General features: G+C 35.1%; 1 protein-coding gene across 1 annotated transcript in view; it reads left to right on the forward strand.

Annotated features, from left to right (window-relative positions):
* Positions 1-22,806, forward strand: part of LOC114327995 (uncharacterized) — a 116,098-nt gene that overhangs the window by 56,733 nt on the left and 36,559 nt on the right. The window contains exon 10 of the mRNA XM_028276727.2: positions 15,518-15,643. Coding sequence (XP_028132528.2) covers positions 15,518-15,643 — 126 coding nt within the window. The remainder of the gene's footprint in view (positions 1-15,517; positions 15,644-22,806) is intronic.

Raw genomic sequence — 22,806 nt, forward strand, 5'->3', positions numbered from 1 at the left:
CGCAAACCCTGGACTACCAAAGGTGTCCGCATATCAGCCAAAAACATGCGTTCACTACTGTATATCAAGAAATTTACTACCAACGTCTCTGTTACTGAATATATCACCAAGTACAGGGCAATCTATTTAAAACTTATAAAATCGGCTAAAAAATTGTATTATCAAAATCGTCTCAGAAGCTCCAAAAGTGTTGCAAAAGAAACTTGGTCCATAATAAACGATCTTCGAAATAAAACTCACACAGCTCAAACATTTTCCCTTCCAGACCCAGAAAATCTAAATGAATATTTTGTTAATGTGAGTAAAAATATAACATCAACTATTGTGTCACAACAAGATCCCATTTCCTATCTTCCTAATTCAGGAAAGGTTTCGAATTCATTCTTTATAAGACCGGTTGGTAAATCTGAACTGATCCAAACAATCAATAGTATCAAAAGCAAATCTTCCTGTAGTACCGATGGACTATCCATAAAAATTTTCTCAAATCTCCCAGACAATGTGTTGGGAGTCCTCATCTCTCTAATAAATGATTCTTTTGAGAAAGGTAAATTTCCAGAGTGCCTAAAGAAGGCCATCATTATTCCTCTTCATAAGGGTGGTGAAAAATGTATTGCCTGCAATTATAGACCTATTGCATTACTACCGGTACTCTCCAAAATTATTGAAAGACTCCTAAAAGCCCGACTTATGTCCTTTCTCGTTGATAACAAGATTTTATCACAAAATCAGTTTGGATTTTTAAATAATAAATGTGCCACCGATGCCATGTTTTCTGTACTACATGAGGTTTATCAAGCATTAAACAATAATCTCCACACTGCCACTGTTTTTTGTGATTATGCCAAAGCTTTTGATTGTGTAAATCACGACATTTTGATAAAAAAACTAGATTTCTATGGAATTCGAGGTACTTCTTTGAACTGGTTTCAATCTTACTTGGAAAATAGGAAACAACTGGTTAGAGCAAATGATACAGACTCTAGTCTCAAAAATGCTGTATGTGGGGTACCGCAAGATTCAGTATTGGGTCCTCTACTTTTCCTTATCTTTATTAATGACATCACTAGTTTAAAAATCGATGGAAAAGTTTTTCTTTTTGCTGACGCTACCAGTATCACTTGGAGCAATTCAAATATCGCAACTCTTCATGCTACTATAACTTCTGATCTACTCACAATAAAATCCTGGTCAGATTCTAATTTACTCTCTTTTAACGTAGATAAAACAGTAGCATTACCCTATAAAGGAACTCTTCAACCCTTACCTCTTCATAACAGCCAGATCAGTATCGTTGATTCTGTAAAGTTTCTTGGTATTTTTTTAGATAGCAACCTTAAATGGTCCCTTCATATCGATGTGTTAAGCAAGAAACTATCCTCAGCTTGCTTTGCAATAAGATCTGTCTCTAAGGAAATGGATTTAGCCTCTTCCAAAATAACATACTTTTCATTGTTCGAGTCCCATCTTCGATATGGTCTGCCTTTTTGGGGTTTTGGTACAGCTGCCCAATCCGATGTTATTTTTAAATTGCAAAAAAGAGCAATCAGATATCTGTTTGGCCTCAGAAGAACAACACATTGCAGAAGCTACTTCAAAGATCACAGAATTCTAACACTACCTTCTTTATATATTTTAGAAACTGTTTGCTTAATTCGTAAACATCTACATGTTTTTCCAGAAAGACCTAGACATGACTATTCCACCAGAAATTCAATTTTTTTCATCTATTTACCGATCCCGTCCAGTGAGTTGCAGCAGTCCCATGCAGCAGCATAACTTATTAAATTACTTATTAAATTTCTTCAGGTAGATTACGCATTTTGCAATTTTTTTTAATTTTGCAATAGATTGTTACTGATTTTTATTTGACTTTATTATGTTTTATTTATATTGACGATTTGTATAATTTTAGTAAATTGTATTTGTTATTGTTTTTATTTATGATTCTTGTAAGCTTTGTCTATAAAATTGTTAAATTTTTCATGACAATAAAGCATATTTCTATTCTATTCTTCGTCCTGGACTGCGTTTGCCTGCTATTTTTCCTTGCATATTTTGTAGCAACCTATATTTGGGACCTCTCATTACATGTCCGAAATACTCCAGCTTTCTCTGCTTGTTGCTTTTTATGATCTCAGTAGTCTTGCTGAGACGTTCTAGTATTGTGGAGTTTCGAATCTTCTCCACCCAGGAAACTTTTAAAATTGTTCTATAGCACCACATTTCGAAAGCCTCAAGGCGATTTAGATCGATTTTATTCACAGTCCAGGACTCGACACCGTATAGTAAGACCGAGAACACGTAGCAGCGAAGTAGGCGGATCCTCAATGCCAATTTTTAGGTCTCTGTTACATAACACCTTGGACATCCTTCTAAAAGCGGCTCTAGCCTGCTCTATCCTAGATCTAATTTCGCCGTGACTTTCTGCGTTACAATTTAATTGCTGTCCAAGGTAAACGATTTTATCAACTTGCTCAAGTTTGATATTATTTACATATATAGACGGTTTTATATGCTGTTGTTTACTTATTACGAGTATTTTGGTTTTCCATATGTTCAGATCCAGACCTGCCTCCCTACAACTCTCAACAACACTATCATGTAGTGTTTGCAGATCTTCTTGAGTAGAAGCTAGGAGTACTGTATCGTCCGCATATCGCAAATTATTGATGACTTATTCACAAGTATTCCTTCTTGTTTTTCAGAAAGTACTTTTCTGAAAATTCTTTCGGAGTAAACGTTGAAAAGCAGGAGCGACAAGAGGTGTCAACAAAGATACAACTTTTAATATTAAGAGCCTGTGATTCCACACCATCTACTAAAATTGATGTTGTTTGATTCCAATATAAATTTGCATTATTCATCTCTGCCGTCCAAGCCAAGCCAGCGTGTTTTTGCAGAAAAAAAAACAGTAAACAAAACGTTGTTAAAACAGAATATTTACTTTAAACATTTGTGTTCCAGAATTTGATCTGTGTACTATGTCTGCTTGAATTTTCAATTAGGAGGTGCGTTCTTACAAGAAATGAGTAATGTATCGTCAGAACAAGCAGCCCAAATTGTAGGTTTAATTGGAGATGGACGATCGCAACAATATCTTGCTGATGTTATGGAAATCTACCAATCCAGCGTTTCAAGAGCTTTAAAAAGGTACGGAGAAAGTGGATGATACACAAGAAGACCAGTTCTAGGACGTCCCAGGTGCACGAACCTCGCAGATGAACGTTATTTACATCTGCAGACTTTGAGTACACATGATATTACAGCTAGACAACTGCGAAATGATCTTTCCACAGCCCGTGACCCGTAATGTTCGGTTCGTAAAGTGCCAATTCGGTTAGAAGCAGATTAAGGGAATTTGGGATCAGAGCCAGAATGGCTACTGCTCCACTGTTAACGAGTGCACACCGTATAGCACGTATAAGTTTTGTACCAGAACATGTCTATTGGGGTATTAACGACTGGACTAATATTCTGATTACTGATGAGTCAAGATTTGCACTTTGTGGATCCGACAGTGCAAAGTGTCTGTGTCCGAACATTACGAGCCATGGGCTGTGAAAAAATCATTTCACAGTTGTCTAGCTGTAACCTGATGTGTACTCAAAGTGTGCAGATATAAATAACGTTCATCTGCGGGGTTCATGCACCTGGGACGTCCTATAACTGGTCTTCTTGTGTATCCTCCACTTTCTCCGTACCTTCGTAAAGCTCTTGTTGAAACGCTGGATTGGTGGATTCCCATGGCATCAGCAAGATATTGGGTGCGTTCGGACGACCACAGCGGCTGGACAGCTGAGCGAGCGGTAGCGTTTAGACGTCACCGCTGGAAGTCAGCCGCAGATTTACTAAGCTTTCCCCATGTTACAGACAAATTAAAGCTCTAGAGATGTTACTGAATAAATAAAATTAACATTAATATACTCTATATAATATAAAATACAAAGTTTAGTTAATCTCTCTTTATCTTATCTCAGGGATTTACAGTTGGTTCACAGAGGGGGATCCTGGTTAATTCTGAGTATTAAAACAAACCTAATAGCCACAAAGATTTATTTAACATAAACTATAAAATAAAACAGAAAGTGAAGCAAAATATTAGAAAAATGTAGTGACTATTGAACTATTCAGACTATTAGATATAAAACACTGTAAAGATTAAAAGGACCCTAACTTATCACATACAATACACCCTGATGAATTAAATGTACCCACGTTCAGAAAGAATCAGATATTTGTACCGTAACCCTACTATATTAATATTATCAAATATGAGGTGAATAATTTATACCCTGAAGTGTGAAATACCTACTTCTTGTAAGTCTACCTATGGAATTAATTAAGTACAATTAATATATAATACCCTGTAATTACTCTGTTAAAATTAATACCACCGTATAGCGCTATGTTCTGGTGTACTACAACGAGGGTAACAGGAAGGACTTAGGTCTGAACAAAGTAGTAGGTATAGACACAGTATAGGATAGATGGTATATATAAGAATAGAGGTTATGTTGCCATTGGTACCGACTTATCTCTGTTCTTACTTGCGGTTTCGGGGTGGGTGTTCCAGTTGTGATGACTCTGGTTGAATCAACTAGGTGCTAGCTACTAGTTGGTGGTATTGGGTGTTAGGACAGCCACGAGTCCCAAGTTGTGTCCTCAGGAAATTGGCCTACCAAGGAGAGAAAATACACTGTCAGTAGGGACTATACGAGACAGTAGAAATACTAGTGGCTAGAAGCCTAGTAAGCTTTAAAGATATTTACCTGTGGTGGTATGTGGCAAACAGATAGGGGTTGTTACCAGGACCTTCCCTTAGCCTCGAGTGATGAAAGACAGCCTAGGAAAGACACAGGGCATTAGTCCAAGCGTACCACAACGACCAAAACTATTGATTATAGTATAAACTTCTCAAATACTCACGTGTCCCAAGCTAAGGTTATGTTACAGTAACTAATTAAAGCTTTTCATCAGCTTACAAAATATTACTAGCTTTAAATCCGTCACTGGCACAAGCCCTTCAAATAACGGTGAGTTTTCATAAACTCGGCTTAATTATCGCTGATGAATCGGATTTGCAAAGTTCTCCACTTTACAATGGCCGATGTCGTCTAGCCCCAATCAAAGAGACTGGATCTCGACCGCCTTTCCTTAATGTCATTCGAGTCCATGGCTCAAAACGAACATCTGAGCACGGACCACGGTTGATTTAGTTATGTGACAAGAACATATACAAGGGCTGCGAGTCAGAAAAAGATAGCGGTCCACACATTTCTACGTTCTCAGACATTCCTAAAACAAGTCAACAGACCCATTTCGCGAACGAACCAACTATTTTATAGGAACTACCATAGGCGTAACCAGGGGGTTCTAAAGTATTTAAATATCTCTCAATTCAATATACAGTGGAACCTCGATAAGTCGGATTAATCGGGACCACAGCCGATCCGGGTTATCGAAAATCCGAGTTAGCCGTAGAATATGGTAAAAATTAATAAAATACATATACATAATAAACAAACAAACATTAGGTATAATTGCAAAAATATGAAATACATATGCACAGTACAAATTAATTACGTACAGTTGTATAAATTCTTGTTTATTTCTGGGTAAAAAACTTAAAGTGAAAAAATGTTTGGTTGGTCTGATGAAAAGAGGTCCGGGTTAGCCGGACTTCCGGGTTATCGGAGGCCGACTTATCGGGTTTCCACTGTACCTATATAAAAAAATTTTGTGAAGGTTTAAAAAAATCGTAACCTATCAGCGCTGGTTACAATCACTCAGCCGATTTCTGCTGACAGTCAGCCGCTGTGGTCGTCCGAACGCAACCATTGCTACGATTGTCTATCTCCAATAAAACCTACAATTTGGGCTGCTTGTTCTGACGTTATATTGCACATATCAAATTCTCGAACACAAATGCCCAAAATAAATATTCTGTTTTAACAACGTTTTGTTTACTGTTTTTTTTTTCTGCAAAAACACGCTTCATTTTGAAATGTCATGGATTTATAGACACCTAAAGAAGACACCTCTTAATTTTTTTTTGTTTCAAATATTATGCGATATTTTTTGTGATTAGTGTATTTATACGAACAACAGGCAGTTAAGACCTAGGGCATTTTTATTAAACTTCTATTGGAAAACCGATCGATGATTAATTTTTGGGTGCAATCATGCTGCAGGGTCTCACAGAAGCATATGATCCAATGGTAATGGCACTGGAAAATTCAATTGTTGACATTACAGCTGATTTTGTCAATACTAAACTCTTGCAAGACAAAAAATGGCAAAAAGGTAAATGTGAAGAGGACAATGCACTCTCGGTGCAGGATTTAAAAAAGTAGCACATTGTTGGGGTTGCGGTTTCAAAGGACATTACGAAAATCAATGTACTAAGAAGAAAATGGACAAATCACCCGAAAGAACTAAATCTCAAAGCAAAAGTAACAAAAAAGACGGTACAACATGTTTCGCTGCATTTGGTATTACCATGAAAGAAGATGTATGGTATGTCGATAGTAATATAAAATAAATAACTTTAATATTGTCATCAGATTGTCTAGTTATAAAATTCATTAAAAACATTTAAAGTCAAGTTCCTGAACATTTATTATACTTTTTCTGAGCACAATAGTATTGTAAAATACTAATAATACTAATAGATACAACATTGTATACTCTACATTTTGCGGATGACCAAGTCTTAGTAGCAACGAATAAGGAAGATTTAGAATTCATGACGAGACGGATATTTCAAACATATGAAGAGTGGGGCCTTTCTATAAATAGAAACAAAACGCAATACTTATGCATCGGGAATTAAGTAGAAGATCTAATAGTTAACGAACATGAAACAATCAAGAACTGTGAGGAATATGTATATTAGGAACAACAATCAACAAGAGTGGGCGCACTGAAAAAGAGATAGAGCAAAGGATTGTGAAAGGAAAAAGGGTTATTGGATGCCTAAACCCGACTATGGTCAAAAGAACTATCTAATGGTCACATCTATGGTGCTCTATGGATGCGAAACATGGCAACTTACTAAATCCCTGGAACCACGCCTATTTGCATTGAAAATGGACTTCTGGAGAAGATCGGCTAGAAAATCAAGGCTTGAAAGAATACAAAATGACCAAATCAGAAATATAATGGAAATCAAATCAGGGGCGGCCCGTCGGGGTAGGCAAGGTAGGCGCCGCCTACTCTCTTCAAATGTAGTACAATAATATAAATTATTAATATAAATTACTTATTTCAAAATTGTAATTTATAAATTTTGACACAATATCTACAATAAAATAGCAAAAATTATCCAAATTATTTTTAAAAATATCCAAAAAAATTTCTCCGTAGTTATAATTATTGTACGCTCCTTGTAGTATCAGTAGTACTGTATAGATTCTATATTCTCCTTGGTCAGGCACTCGGGAACGTAGCCTGAAATAGAACGACGCCAACACCGAATTGACGTGCGATCTCTCTCTGTTTACGCGAGCAGGCCTGCTGCAGGTCTGCTCGTAGCGACCGTATTCTACAATTTTGAACGGGCGGATAGGCACAGAGTCTTATAGCCGGACCTACAAAATTTTATCAGTTGCTTCTCTTCTGTGTTGTGAAACTGTTTTAAAATAATTGTTTTTTGATTTTGGCTGTTATTAGTAGGTTAAGTATTGAATAAAACTAGGTAGGACAATTTAAATTTGTTTATGAAAACTGAATAATGTGTTATTAGATTATATAGATAATTAAAAATTTAAAGCGAGGTTAATTGTTAACTTACCAATTTATTCGAATAGTAAATTATTATTTGATACATAAATAAAATAAGTAATATTTGACGTTGTTGAAACGTAGGTGTGTTAGTTTTATTGGTGGAAAAACTTTAGTCATCGAATATGAATATTTTAAACGATGTAATATGCAGTTTGATCGAGACGCCTTTTTCAAGTTGCCAAAATCAAGAAAGATTAGTAATTATTTCAATGGGCCGGCCTTTACAAAATTTAACAATTTTATCCACAGATAAGACAAAAGACAATCAACCATTTTCGAGATCGTTTAAAACAATATGGTATGAAAATCGTAAATGGCTAAGCGGAAGTTATTTTAAAAATTCACTTTTCTGTTGGCCTTGTCTGTTGTTCTCAAATTTGAAGCAAAATGTTTGGGTGAGTCAGGGATATTCAGATTTGAAAAATTTATCAGCTAGTGTAAAAAAACATGAATGTTCGAAAGAACATTTAAACAATTGCTTAGATTTAAAACGGTTAGAAAAAAATAAACAAACTACTGACAGTGCTTTCGCTGGACATATTTCTCTATCTAATAAGATATATAATGAAGAAGTTGAAAAAGATTGAAGAAGTTGAAGAAATTGATGTTACAATTCTTTTAGCAAAACAAGAACTTACATTTCGCGGTCGTGATGAGAGCCATAATTCTTCAAACATGGGTAATTTTAAAGAAATTTTTAATATAGTAATTAAACGCGATCAGGAAATCCAGGATCATGTTAAAAAATAGAAGGGGTGTTCACGGGTTTGTCAAAAACAATACAAAATGATTTAATAGATTGTCTTGCCGATTACGTAAAAAATGAAATTTCAACAGAAATTAATGAAAGTCAATTTTTTTCTATACTAGCTGACGATACTACTGATATAACCGAAAAATCACAGTGTACTTTAACAATCCGTTTTGTTAACAAAGTTGGTCAGGTAACAGAAAGATTTTTAGGGTTTTTTGATGTTAGCGATAATAGATCTGCAGACGCTCTATATAGTTTAATTTCAAACGTGCTTGAGCCATATGATTACAAAAATAAATGAATTGCTCAATTTTACGATAGTGCAAGTGTAATGGCTGGCTCTTTAAACGGATTACAATCAAAAATTAAAGTAGATGCTCCAAAAGCAATTTTTACACATTGTTGCGCTCATAGATTACATTTAGTATTGCAAGACGGCTCAAAATGTATTACAAACTGTAGGATATTTTTTGTCGCCTACCCGAAGTATATGTGTAGCCTACCCGCATACTGAGGTCACGAGCCGCCACTGAGTCAAGTCAACCATTATAGACGACATTCAAAGGAGACAACTGATCTGGTATGGTCATTTAGAAAGAATGACGACGACAGGCTGCCAAAACAAATTTTAAAGATCCCAAGGGAAACAAGGAAGAGAGGAAGGCCGAAACAATCCTGGATATGCGGCATTCAGAAGGCAATGTCGGAAAGGAATCTTCACCCTGGCGAATGGGACGACCGACGAAGCTGGAAACTGAGAACCGGAAGGCGAAGAACGCTATAAATAATCCGGGAATAATAATATTAATCGCGTAACGCGAAATATGTTCAGAGATTTCTTTAGGCAGACATTTACAATCTTATTTTCAATTAAATTAATAAGAGATTTGAACGTTGGTGTTTTCGCTGCTCTGAACGTTCCTTGCTGATTGCGTTATTTTTTTACGTCCCTTATTTCAATAATATTCAATATTAATACGTCATATTGTTTTATTGTTTATTTATGTACGTGGTTTTATGTCCAAATCTATCAAATATTAAATATGAAAACATCTTCAGCAAACCCGACGTTTAGGTAGGATTTTTTCCGCTCGGAATTTTCATAAATTTCAAAATTTATGCTTAACTTCTGAGTGACATTTTCCTTCTGCGGACGTGGACTATAATTTCAACGATTTTATAGAAAAGCTTATCTCTATCTTCAATAAGGCATTTCCTTTAATTTCAATTAAGCCAAAACATCACAAACCCTGGGCTACCAAAGGTATCCGCATATCAGCCAAAAATATGCGCTCACTATTGTATATCAAGAAATTTGCTACCAACGTCTCTGTCACTCAATATATCACCAAGTACAGGGTAACCTATCTAAAACTCATCAAATCAGCTAAAAAAAGCCTACTATCAAAATCGTATGGAAAGCTCTAAAAGTGTTGCAAAAGAAACTTGGTCCATAATAAACGATCTTCGAAATAGAACTCACGCAGTTCAAACATTTGACCTTCCAGACCCGGAAAATCTAAACGAATATTTCGTTAATGTGAGTAAAAATATAACTTCTACTATTTTGCCACAAAAAGATCCCATTTCCTATCTCCCCAATTCAGGAGTGTTCTCGAATTCATTATTTTTAAGACCAATCGATATATCTGAACTGATCCAAACTATCAATAGTATCAAAAGCAAATCGTCCTGTAGTACTGATGGACTATCCATAAAAATCTTCTCAAATCTCACAGAAAATGTGTTGGAAATCCTCGTCTCACTAATTAATGATTCCTTTGAAAGAGGCAAATTCCCAGAGTGCCTAAAGATAGCCATTATTATTCCCCTTCATAAGGGTGGTGAAAAATCTAATGCTTGCAACTATTATAGACCTATTGCCTTACTACCGGTACTTTCAAAAATTATTGAGAGACTCATAAAAACCCGTCTTATGTCCTTTCTCATTGATAACAACATCTTATCCCAAAATCAGTTCGGCTTTTTAACTAATAAATGTACCACTGATGCCTTGTTTTCTGTGCTTCATGAGGTTTACCAAGCACTAAACAATAATCTTTATACTGCCACTGTTTTCTGTGACTATGCCAAAGCTTTTGATTGTGTAAATCACGACATTTTGATTAAAAAACTAAATTTCTATGGGATTCGAGGTATTTCTTTGAATTGGTTCCAATCTTACTTGAATAATAGGAAACAACTAGTTAGAGCAAATGATACTGACTCTAGTCTCAAAAACATTGTATGTGGAGTACCACAAGGTTCACTATTGGGTCCTCTACTGTTCCTTATCTTTATAAATGACATCACTAACTTAAAAATCGATGGAAAAATTTTTCTTTTTGCTGATGATACCAGTATCACTTGGAGCAACTCAACTATTGCATCTCTTCATGCAACTATAACTTCTAATTTGCTTACGATAAAAACCTGGTCTGACTCTAATTTACTCTCTTTTAACGTGGATAAGACAGTAGCATTATCCTATAAAAGTGCTCTTCAACCCCTGCTTGTTAATAACAGCCAGATCTCTACCGTTGATTCTCTAAAATTTCTTGGTATTTTTTTAGACAGCAACCTCAAATGGTCCCTTCATATCGATTTGTTAAGTAAGAAACTCGCCTCAGCCTGCTATGCTATAAGATCTGTTTCGAAAGAACTCAATTTAGCATCTTCTAAACTAACATATTTTTCTTTGTTCGAGTCTCATCTTCGATATGGTCTTCCTTTTTGGGGTTCTAGTTCAGCTGCCCAATTAGATGTTATTTTTAAATTACAAAAAAGAGCAATAAGGTATCTGTTTGGCCTCAGAAGAACAACACATTGCAGAAGTTACTTCAAAGATCACGGCATTTTAACCCTTACATCTTTATATATTTTAGAAACTGTTTGCTTAATTCGTAAACACATGCATGTCTTTCCAGCAAGGCCACGTCATGACTACTCCACCAGAAACTCAAATTTTGATGTCTATTTACCGATCCCGTCCTCTGAGTTAGTAAAGAAATCTATATTATATTCCGCAAAAAAACTATACAACCATCTTCCTTTACAACTCAAATCTGCAACATCTTTCCCCAAGTTCCGTAAAATGACAAAAGCTCATCTATCTAAAAGACCATATTATTCAGTAGAAGAGTTTCTTAATGACTAACTAAGAAATTACAGTAATGTACAAGTAACCAAACTTATCTATATTTGGGTGTCACATGCAGCAGCTTAAACTTATTAAACTTATTAGTTCCTATGTCTATAAATAGTTTACTTTGTTGTATATTCACTTTGCAATTTCTATAAATTGTTGCAATATATCGATTTTGTTTTTTTTTCTTTACTTTATTAACTTATATTTTGTATTTATGTATATTTTTTTATATTGACGATTTATCAAATTTCAGAAAATTGTATTTGTTATTGTTATTGTTAGATATTATTTTTTTTCTGACTTTAATTAAGCTTTGTCCATAAAATTTGTATTTTCATTGACAATAAAGAATATTTCTATTCTATTCTATTCTATAAAATGTGAGAAAAGAACATTGAATATGTTTTATTTCAGCTGTTGCGAAAGTGTAATCCGTTTTGTTGGTTCTATAAAGATAAGATTTATAGTTTCCATATAAAAAAGTATGCTGTGGGTTTTGGATAAATAATACAGCCATTCAAGAAAAATAATATATATCTTTGTGGAAATACCCATAAAAAAGTAAATCAAGATTTATGACGCAATATAAAAAGTCGCATTATATTTATTTTTGCAACTCTATACGACTGATGATAATGTTTGATGGTACGAGGTAGGGTTATTTCTCTTTTTACTAAAATACACAAAATCAAATTGAAACAAACAATAACTGAACAAATTAAACAAAAACATTGGAGCAATACAAAAGTATGAAACAAATCACAAATACGAAGAGTTAATAAGAATAATAGAACAGAATAAAAGCATGCTAGTGTTACACAAAGAGAATTATTCGTCGAAAGAAGCTTTCATGGTTGCGTAATATTAGACAATGGTGTGGTTCCACGGTAGAAGAATTATTTTGCGCAGCAGCCGATAGAGAGAGGTTTCAGGAACTTGTAAACATGATAATAATAATAATAATAATTTATTCAACAATAATAGGTACAATCTTTTTAGATATTTACAGCTAAAGTGAATAAATTAACCCGAAGGTCTCCGAGAGGTGTGGATACACCTGTTTCGGTAAATATGATATAAAATAATAAATAATAACATATTAACGTAAATAACATAAATAGCAACATAATACAATATAATATAATACAATAAATAGATAGGTACGTTTTTTTTAATTGTAAATACACAGTTATGTTTTAGTAAATATGATACGTAGAATAAATAATATAATGAAAACAATAAAATAAATACTTAGTTTAATAATAAAGCACGAATAATAATTTTTTTTTAAACAATTATGTATGGCTCAATTAGTTAGTAATATTTTTTAAGAATGGTGTATATACGCATGTTTTATTAAATATGATAAAAATAATAAGCAAAATAAATCAGTTTAAAACAATATAAAATTTGAAATATAGGTATAAAAATTGGTAGTGACTCTAGAGTTTCATTTATTTTTTTTTTGTTTTTTAATGTATGTAAATTTAAGCTACTATAATGATGTCACAAAAATTTCTTGTTTGTTCCATCAGAAATGATTTTAATTTCTTTTTAAATAGAAGAACATTCTTAGTATTTTTGATATCACTGGGGGATATGATTATATATTTTTGGGGCTAGAAATAGAAAACTTCTTTGACAGAAGGACTTTGTCATTTTCGCAATCATATAAAGGTGTTTGCCTCTTGTATCATGCTCATGTGATGGTAAATTGTTGTCTGTTTTCATGGTGTGATATTTTAAAGACACACAAAGAAAGTATAACTGTTTCAAGTCAAATATATTACTATCCTTATATAATCTATCTGTAGAGTAGGTGTATGGTTTAGACATAATAATTTTCAGAAATCTTCTTTGTATGATTTCCAGTGGGAGAATGTGTGTTTTTAGGGCGCTTCCCCAAGCCAGTATACCATAACGGAGATGACTTTCTACTAGTCCGTAATATAGTGTGCGAAGGTATATATTAGGTATGTGTTTTTTAAGATGTTTAAACTTATAGAGGATAAACTGTAGCTTTTTAATGATACATTTAATGTGAAAGTCATTAAATATATCATTAAAAATATATATTTTTAATGATATATTTAATGATGACGGCCAACGTCTGAATACGGACACGGCACCTGAAGAAGAAGAAGTGTTACACAAAAAGATGTAATCAGATGTAGAGAGATGTAACCAAATTTCTTAATCAAACAAGATTAGAATCCAAACTCGATTTAGCTATTCTAATAGAACAAGTTTGTTTCCGCTCAAGTAATGAGAAACGAAAACGAAACAAAATGGATGGTGGTCGGAAAAAATAATATCGAAGACTCAGTACTAAAATTAAATAACAAAATCCTGGAAAGGGTGAAACACTTTAGATATCTGGGTAGCTGGATTGACTGCAGGGTTGAAAGTGATGAGGAAGTTTCGACCAGAATAGAACTGGCACGAAAAAGCTTTATTAGCTGGCGTACTGTATTGTGCAGTAGAAGTCTATCATTGACCACACGTCTAAAAGTATTGAAGTGCTACGTCTGGTCCGTTTTGTTCTATGAATGTGAAACGTGGACAACAAAAATGAAGAATCACAACAAATTAGAAGCGTTCGAGTTGTGGTGTTACTGTCGCATGCTTAGAATCCAGTGGACAGCACACATATCCAGCGAATGTGTGGTGGAGACCATGCACAAAGAGCGAGAATTTATCAACGTCATAAAAATGAGAAAGGTGCAATATTTCGGTCATATAATGAGAGGACCTAAATATCGCTTACTCCGGTTGGTCATTCAGGGCAAAATCGGAGGAGAACGCAGGGTTGGAAAAAAAGAACTGTCCTGGCTGCGTAACAATAGACAATGGACAGGTCGAACGGTCGAGGAGTTGTTTCATATAGCTGCCGACCGAGAAATGTTTCATCAGCTTGTTAATACGACGATAGCCAACGCTTGAAAACAAGCACGGCACACAACGAAGAAGAAGAATGAGAAACGATCATCAGTAATGTTTAAAAATATAAATAGAGAAAATATCCGAATACAATAGACACCTAATGGTAATATTTGTGGGTTTTACCCCTTAACCGAAGAGGTCTCGTCTGTGTCTGTGTTATTATCTCCGTTTTTCCGTAACCGGCAAGTTAGCCACTTCTAATCCTAATCCGACTGGCCCTCGATTTTTGACCCTTCGTTTCGTTATCGAACGTATTCGCTTCGTATCTGTTTAGTGTACAGATAGCGAATGATCGATAACGAAGCGAAGGGTCAAAAATCGAGGTCAGTTACATACCCTTCCATTGAATTTCGAATCAGTACGAGAACTTGTGCTTGAAATATAGGATAAAGTAAAGTGATCGTAGCTTGTGAGACGACATCTGTCGTGATATTGATGACCTTTTGTTTAGTGAACTTATCGATTCCAATCACGACGTCTTAACACGTTGACTGCCGAATATGCCGATCGGAGTGTGCCGGCCTCCTTCGGCAACGCCGACTACTCCGATGGATTATCGATCATACGATCGAAGTAAGGCTCACAGAGTAGTCGGAGTTACCGAAGGAGGTCGGCACACTTCGTCGGCAGTCAACCTGTTAAAAAAATTTGCAGAGTAGTTGAGCCATACATATGAAGACAATTTTTAAACTGCCGAATCTCACGAGAAGTGCGAGCCATTATACGACGCTTCTAGCACGGTGGGAACGCACATAATCGTCCATGAAAATAAGATTATGTCCTACGAATGGCGCAAAACAGCAATAACAGTAACTGTGTGGTAAAACTACTAACTGCTCAATAAAATTCTAATACAACATACTAAACATATTCATTATTTTTAGGTTTGCAAGGGATGAAATCGAAGGAAGGTTCGACGATGTCCGTCTCCGAAGACCCCTTCAGCAGCGCCCCTTTCAGTCTTCCGCTTCGCAGTCGAGATAGAACAAATAAAGGACCACATTCCTCAGGTAACTTGTCTTAATGCTTTCTCAATGTGTATCTTCTTGTCTCTCTAATTGTCATTACAACTATTCGTACTACAAATCTTTATGCTTTTTAAGTAAATATGTCAAAAATAGCGTTTTTCTAAGTAGTATATAGGTTAAATATTTCGATATACTTAGTAAAAATTAGATTTTAATTTTTTAAAACTGAAAATGTAGATTTTATTGAGATATATTTATTTAGAACCATTTATGTTGTATCGTGGCTTGTTCCTCTCTTTATCGACAGCAATATGTATATTGCTATTAGTCCTATATATAAGTCGTTTACAGTGTTTATTGTATTATCTTAAAAAATTTGCAATGTTTTATCGTAGATTATTTTGTTCTATTTTATAGGCCTTGAAATGTGTGCTGAGGTTGAAGGAATGGTAGTTTGGGAATTGATGTACATTGTCACAGTATAAAGAGGAACAGTAAAACCTCTTCTATGTCGCCACTTTGATCTCAAGAAGTAATACCGGCAGTACGCAATTGGTAATTCACCAGTGGTGGTTTTCCCTGTTAAAACCTACGTTTCTACGCGACTAGCAATGCAAGAGTGGTGGTCTAGCGACTGGGAACCTTGCGCGGTCGCCATGCGCGTTGAAAGATTTTACTTCCAATTTTTCGGAGAGTAGTTGTACTGTCCCTCTTTATACTGTGATACTGTGACATTGTCTTCTCTTTCTTAATCCACGGGATTGCTGTTTGTTTTATTCTTTGGATATCTTTCAAAGACCTTTCTTTCTCTGCTTTTAAATAGTACTAGTGGACTTCTTTCTACAACAATTATCTATCAGGTAGCTAGATGGTCATTATACAGCGTCTTATAGGTTCGACTATCTTTATATACTCTATATACTTTGATGACTAAGAAAACTGAGTGTAAGAGGTCAGTTACAGTCACTTATATTGTATGCATATTTAAACTGTATACATATTTTCTTCCAAATTTGCAAAAGCTTTTTTATCAGAATCACAGTTTGATGCTTGTTGCTGAAAAGCTTGTTATTGTTACATATGGGACATAGTTTTTAAACAGTATTTTTTTTAATACATTGACTTCGTAGACTTTACATGGTTCATCAAATGATTGATTTAGGCATTTTATGCTATCTCGCTATAACTATATGCCTACATTGTCTTCAAGGTTTTGTCCAATTTTGCTGTTTTTAGAAAAGCAGTAGGCTACTCTTTGAGGGAAAATGCTTGTAGATTTCAAAGGCCGTTCGAATTCAAAACCTCGTAAACTTGCTACACTACAATCTAGATTTTTTGTGTAAACCTGACATTAATGTTTATGTCTTTCGGGTAAGTTTTAGTGCCTGCTGTCCAGTCTCTTTTAGATCGAAGACACCTTTTTCCTCTTTTTGCCACTCAAACTCTCTCGCTGGTTTTATTTCGCTTAAGGTCATCCCGGTTTTGTATCAGGGCGAAATCGAACTTCCATTAGTAATAGTAAGTTCAGCTGAAGCTGCATTACTGTGCTAAAGGTTCGCCTGTAGGACTCTGATTGGTGTCATTAAGATTCATTTGTAGAGAAGGGACAAAAATGCTCGACTGTGTCTCCCCTTCACTCGTTCCCTTTATATTTTTATTTGCTGACTCAAGTAATATCTCAGTCCTACTTTGAATTATTTGTTTTTGTCTTTGTATCCATTCTATCCCCACGTGGTAAGGTAAAATGCACTCAAACACGCAGTGTGTCTATGGTGCCGTGCCAAGGTTAGCCACCAAAAAGTTCGCCGGCTCTCGAGGCATTTTGGCTATGGTCCCTTTGTTGGCTGCTTCTCTGAACAGTTGTAATGAACTACAGTTAAACCATTCTCTAAGGTTCCACAGCCAGGAGATGCGTCTTCTTCCTATGCTTCTTCTTCCTTGGATCCTTCCTTGCATAATAATTCTCAGCAACTCATATTTTTCTCCTCTGGTAATGTGACGCATATATTTCAGTTTTCTAGTTTTTATACTGTTCATAATTTCTAACTCGTTATTTAAACGTCGTAGCACTTCAACATTGGTAATCCTTTGAACCCACTGAATTTTCAATATTCTTCTGTAACACCACATTTCGAACGCTTCTATTGTTCTTATGTGTTGTCTCTTCAATGCCCAAGCTTCCATTCCTTATAGTAATATAGAAAATATGTAGCATCTTAGAGCCCTCAATCTGAGAGGCAACTGAAGGTCTTTTTTTGTAAGCAGTGTCTTCATTTTTATAAATGCTTGCCTTGCAGTTTCAATTCGGACTTTAATTTCTTTGCTTTGGTCATTTTTGTCATCAGCCCAGGTTCCCAGATATTTGTATGTATTTACTTTTTCTATTTGGGTTTGCTCTATCATTAACCTTTCACCTCGAGGCATTAGGCAACACTTTTCACCTGAACCATTACCCATGGGCACGATTGAGTTACACCTCAGGATTTGAGGGCGCAGCAGAAATCCCATCATAAATAAGCCAATCATCTGGTGATTTGTCGATTGAGCATGATGTAGGTGTGCATTTGTATATTGTATTTTGGGTTTGAGTGTGGGTATTTGTGAGTTCCTGTGTCATGTTCAATCAAGAAATCTAAAGTTGATGACATAATTGCAACCCCTGTGTGTCATGTTCTCAGTTGGTTTGCGGGTTGTCGCGGATGAGAACTTCCTCGGGTGCTCTATTTTACGAGGAGTACTCTCATGCCTGGAATGCGAAACTCTGCCTAATAAAACCATGTATGACCTAACACAGGGAGTCTTCATAATAGGCAATTGCTCATGGTAGCGACTAAGCAACCTGTTTACGTAGTTTCATACTGCGCTAAGCCGTTTTTGTACTGAAAGAGGTTTTCCTTTAGTTCCTATACACTTGGAAGGGTAGTTAAGGCAAACCACAATTACAATTAGCATTTTCTCATTAGCCCTAAACCATAGTTCAGTACACTTCCTTTCTTCCACTAAATCTTACCAAACATGACCTACTTAGATACATCTCGATCCGAATTCACTCGAACCGTGTCCACCGCACACCACATTGAGATCAAGTTGGTCTTGGTCCAGCAGGTCTACAATCTACAAAGAGATAACTGTTATATTATTTATATCGAAATATTTAACTGACAGACACTAAAACCATTTAAAACCTTTTGTCATTCTGACATCACACTAAACCAGTAAATTGTTAATTTTCTGGAACTTGTATGCTAGAAGATGTGATATATATAGTACCTTTTTATTACTCATTAGAGATATAGGAAATATTTGTTAATGGGCTATATAAATGATGGATATTGAAATTATTAAGAAAGAGAAATTGTAAGAAAGTGATAGAAACGAAATGTTGACGCTGTAAATATGCTTATTTTAGTTGATGCTGTTGATGGATCAATCATGGGAGGAGATTTAACAAACATTTTATAGCGTTTATCTACATCATAGTATGAATTAAAATATATTCCAAATAAGTAAACTCTTCTTTTTATCATTCTTATAAAGGCTTTATTTTTCCTCCAGTATTTTTTATTCTTGTTAAAAGTCCTGCTATTTTACTTTTCTGGCTTCATATTTGATATTTGTTCGTTCAACTTTGTTTGTTCTTAGCACTATTTATCTGTATCTGTTACATTTGGGTCTCATAAATTTTGATCTTGATTTAATTATTGATTTGTATTTTCAGACGAAGTCTCTGTTTTCTAGTAGCCATTTTTTAGTGTGTTTCTTTCTGGTTTCATTAATGTCTGCTCTCCTACCTGATAGTCGTTAGCCTATGTATCTGGTAATAAGTTTTTATTGAATTTTAGTCTTTACCTCTTAACACGTATTTTTACAGTTTATTGAGAAGATATTTTTTACTTGCTTGATCACAGACCTCTTTACGATAAAAAAATAATTCTTCGACTTCATAAAACGCCAAGAGAAATTTGAGGAATTTTAACATCATTCGTTGATGCAGAGCTTTGAAATTAATATTTCCAAGACTTTTCGAAATTGAAGTTTTTTATCAGCAATGCAACTTAATGAAAGTTTGCAAAACAGAAAGATCAGTTTGTATCAAATCATATTTCTTGTTTCATTTCATCGCCTAGTTTCTTTCCTTCTAATCTAAAATGGAATTCCAAGAGTTGTTTGCTAACACTAGATTTTTTTCTCTCTGGCGATAGTAATGTTGTATTTTTCTTAAATTTTTATACGATTGTTAAGCATCCCAATTTGTCTTCAGTTTTTCCTGTTAATCCAAAGCATTTCGTATTTGTTTCATAAGTGGCTTTCCTGTTCGGTATCATTCCATTCCAGGTGTATTCTTCCGCTATATTTTTTTTTGTTTTCTTACTAAAAAAGAAAATCTCATTTTGTTTTCAATAATACTTGGTCCATATAGTGTAGAGATCACTTTTAGAAAAGTCAGTATGTTTAATATTAAACGAAGTCTGTAAGAAAATGAGTTTCTGATCTGTTAAAATCACTTTCGAACTTTGTTAAAGGCTGTTCTGACTTCATTAAAGGCGGGTTGACATTACTAGTGAATAACGAACATGGCTCACGCTTACGTATTTTGCCCGTGCTATTGTTAGATATTTTATTATCCATTTTCAAACTCGAGCAGTACATTTGTATTTATGCAATGCATAGATACAAATGTACTGCTCGAGTTTGAAAATAGATAATCAAATATCTAACAATAGCACGGGCAAAATAAGTAAGCGTGAGCCACGTTCGTTATTCACTAGTAATGTCAACCCGCCTTTATTTATCAATTACCGTTATCAGTCACAATAGTCGTCATTGTGAAAGTATTCAAACTGTTTGACACTTTCAATAACGTCCATAGAACATATTTCTTTATTCTTCCTTGTCCTAGTACTTAAAGTTGGGACGATAAATTAGAATGATCCTCGTGGAACTTTAATAGTAATAAAAAATTCCTTTTTTTTCTTCCTAATCCTTCAACATTTGTTACTCAATCCACTTGTCACTTGCAATATTCTTCTGTGTGTCTATATTCAATGATTCGAATATGTGTTTCTTTCTAATAGTCTAGTCGCAGCATAGGGGGTCCCATGGACACTTTTAGTTCGCCGCGATTTGATGGTGGTATTATAGGTTTTTTGGGTCGCTGAATCCAATGGAAGTGGTCTGGAAGCCCAATGTGGTGCGTTTAATTGTTATTAACAAATTATGGTAAAATTAGGTGTTTTTCAGGAATTATTAGAAGCCCTGTAAATAAATTGATAGTGTTAAGGTCTTCTCTGGTGTATTTTTGGTCGCTGAATCGAATGCGACTAGTCGCGATTACTCAAAATGTGTTCTTATTTTGTTAATAACAAAATAATTGTTTATTCGCCGAAAAACTCGAAATGCGTTATCTACAGCAAGTTTGTAGTCTTTTTCATAGTATTTTTATACGCTAAATCGATTGTCACTAGTCGTGATAGCTTAAACCACGATCCGACTTTGTTGTTAATAAATTATTGCAAAAATAACGGTTTATAGTACGTTTACTCACGGTTTTTGTTCTAAATTTTAAAAAACCACTTGGAATGACATGGAATTTGGCATGCACGTAGCTAACATGTCAAACAAAACAAGTGATATAGTGCCGATGTGTGCTTTTACCCTGGGTGTGAGTTTCACCCCGTTTCGGGGGTGAAAGAAGAAACCTTTAAAATAAGTCCGGAATTGGATAAACTGATTAATTCTAAGCAACGTTTGTTCTATACAGTTTTTTCACTAAGTCAATACTTTTCGAGTTATTTGCGAGTGAATATGTTCATTTTTCAACAAAAAAACCAAATAACTCGAAAAGTATTGACATTAAAAATACTGTATAGAACAAAAGTTGCTTAGAATTAATCAGTTTATCCACTCCCGGATAGATAGCGCATTTCGAGCTTTTCGGCGAATAAACAATTATTTTGTTATTAACAAAATAAGAACACATTTTGAGTAATCGCGACTAGTCGCATTCGATTCAGCGACCAAAAATACACCAGAGAAGACCTTAACGCTATCAATTCATTTACAGGGCTTCTAATAATTCCTGAAAAACACCTAATTTTACCATAATTTGTTTAAACGTACCACATTTGGGCTTCCAGACCACTTCCATTGGATTTAGCGACCCAAACAACCTATAATACCACCATCAAATCGCGGCGAACTAAAAGTGTCCACGGAACCCCCTATGTTGCGACTAAACTATCTCAGAAAGGTTCGATTCAAAAAATATCTCAGAAAATATGTCATATCTCAATAGTCTCTTCTTCAAACATATAGTGATACAAGTGCTACAAAGTATCTTTTTTAATGTTATTTTTTTAAAGCATTGACTGCCAGGTCTTAACTTTCATGTTCAAGAGATGTTGTTGCCTTCACAGAATAGTTCTTGTTCTCTCTCCTATGGTGCTACAGACCAAGTCGGCACTGGCCTCGCCCAGCATCCGCCTCCAAATATTTCTGTTCCTGGCTGCTCTCATCCAGTCATCCACCCTCAATATCTCATTAGTATCGGTTCTCACTTTGTCTATCCACCTCTTCCTTAATTTTCCTACTGGCGGACGTCCCACCATAGTTCCACTAAGCGTTCTACTAGGTCATCATCATCATCAATGGCGCTACAACTCTTCGTGAGTCTTTGCCGCGTTTACTATTGCCTTCCATGTTTGTCGGTCCTGTGCCACTAATTCCCATTGTCGCACTCCCATTTTCTCTAGATCTTCTTTGACTGCATATTTCCACCTTTTTCTAGGCCGCCCTACAGACCTTCTTCCATCTGGCCTTTCCCAGAATACATTGTTTATAAGGCGATTTTCGTTACTGCGTATCACATGCCCTTTCCATCTGAGTCTATTAGCCTTTATATCTGACTAGATTTTCTTTTCCGAATAGAGACTTTAGCTCGTTATTGTATCTGCTCTTCCATTCGTTTGTCACGCTGTCTCTGCAAGGGCCATATATCATTCGAGGGATTTTACGTTCCTACACCAGCAATTTATTTACTTCTCTTTTTGTTAGCGTCCATGTTTCGCTTCCATACGCGACTTCTGGTCGTATTATGGTCTTATATATCTGGATTTTTGCACCTCGTGAAAGAAGTTTTGACTTCATTAGATGTTTCATTACAAAGAAAGATCTGTTTCTTCCCATTATTCCCGTTTCAACTTCTC

This window comes from Diabrotica virgifera, chromosome 1 (assembly GCF_917563875.1).
Source record: "Diabrotica virgifera virgifera chromosome 1, PGI_DIABVI_V3a".
Lineage (NCBI taxonomy): Eukaryota > Metazoa > Arthropoda > Insecta > Coleoptera > Chrysomelidae > Diabrotica > Diabrotica virgifera.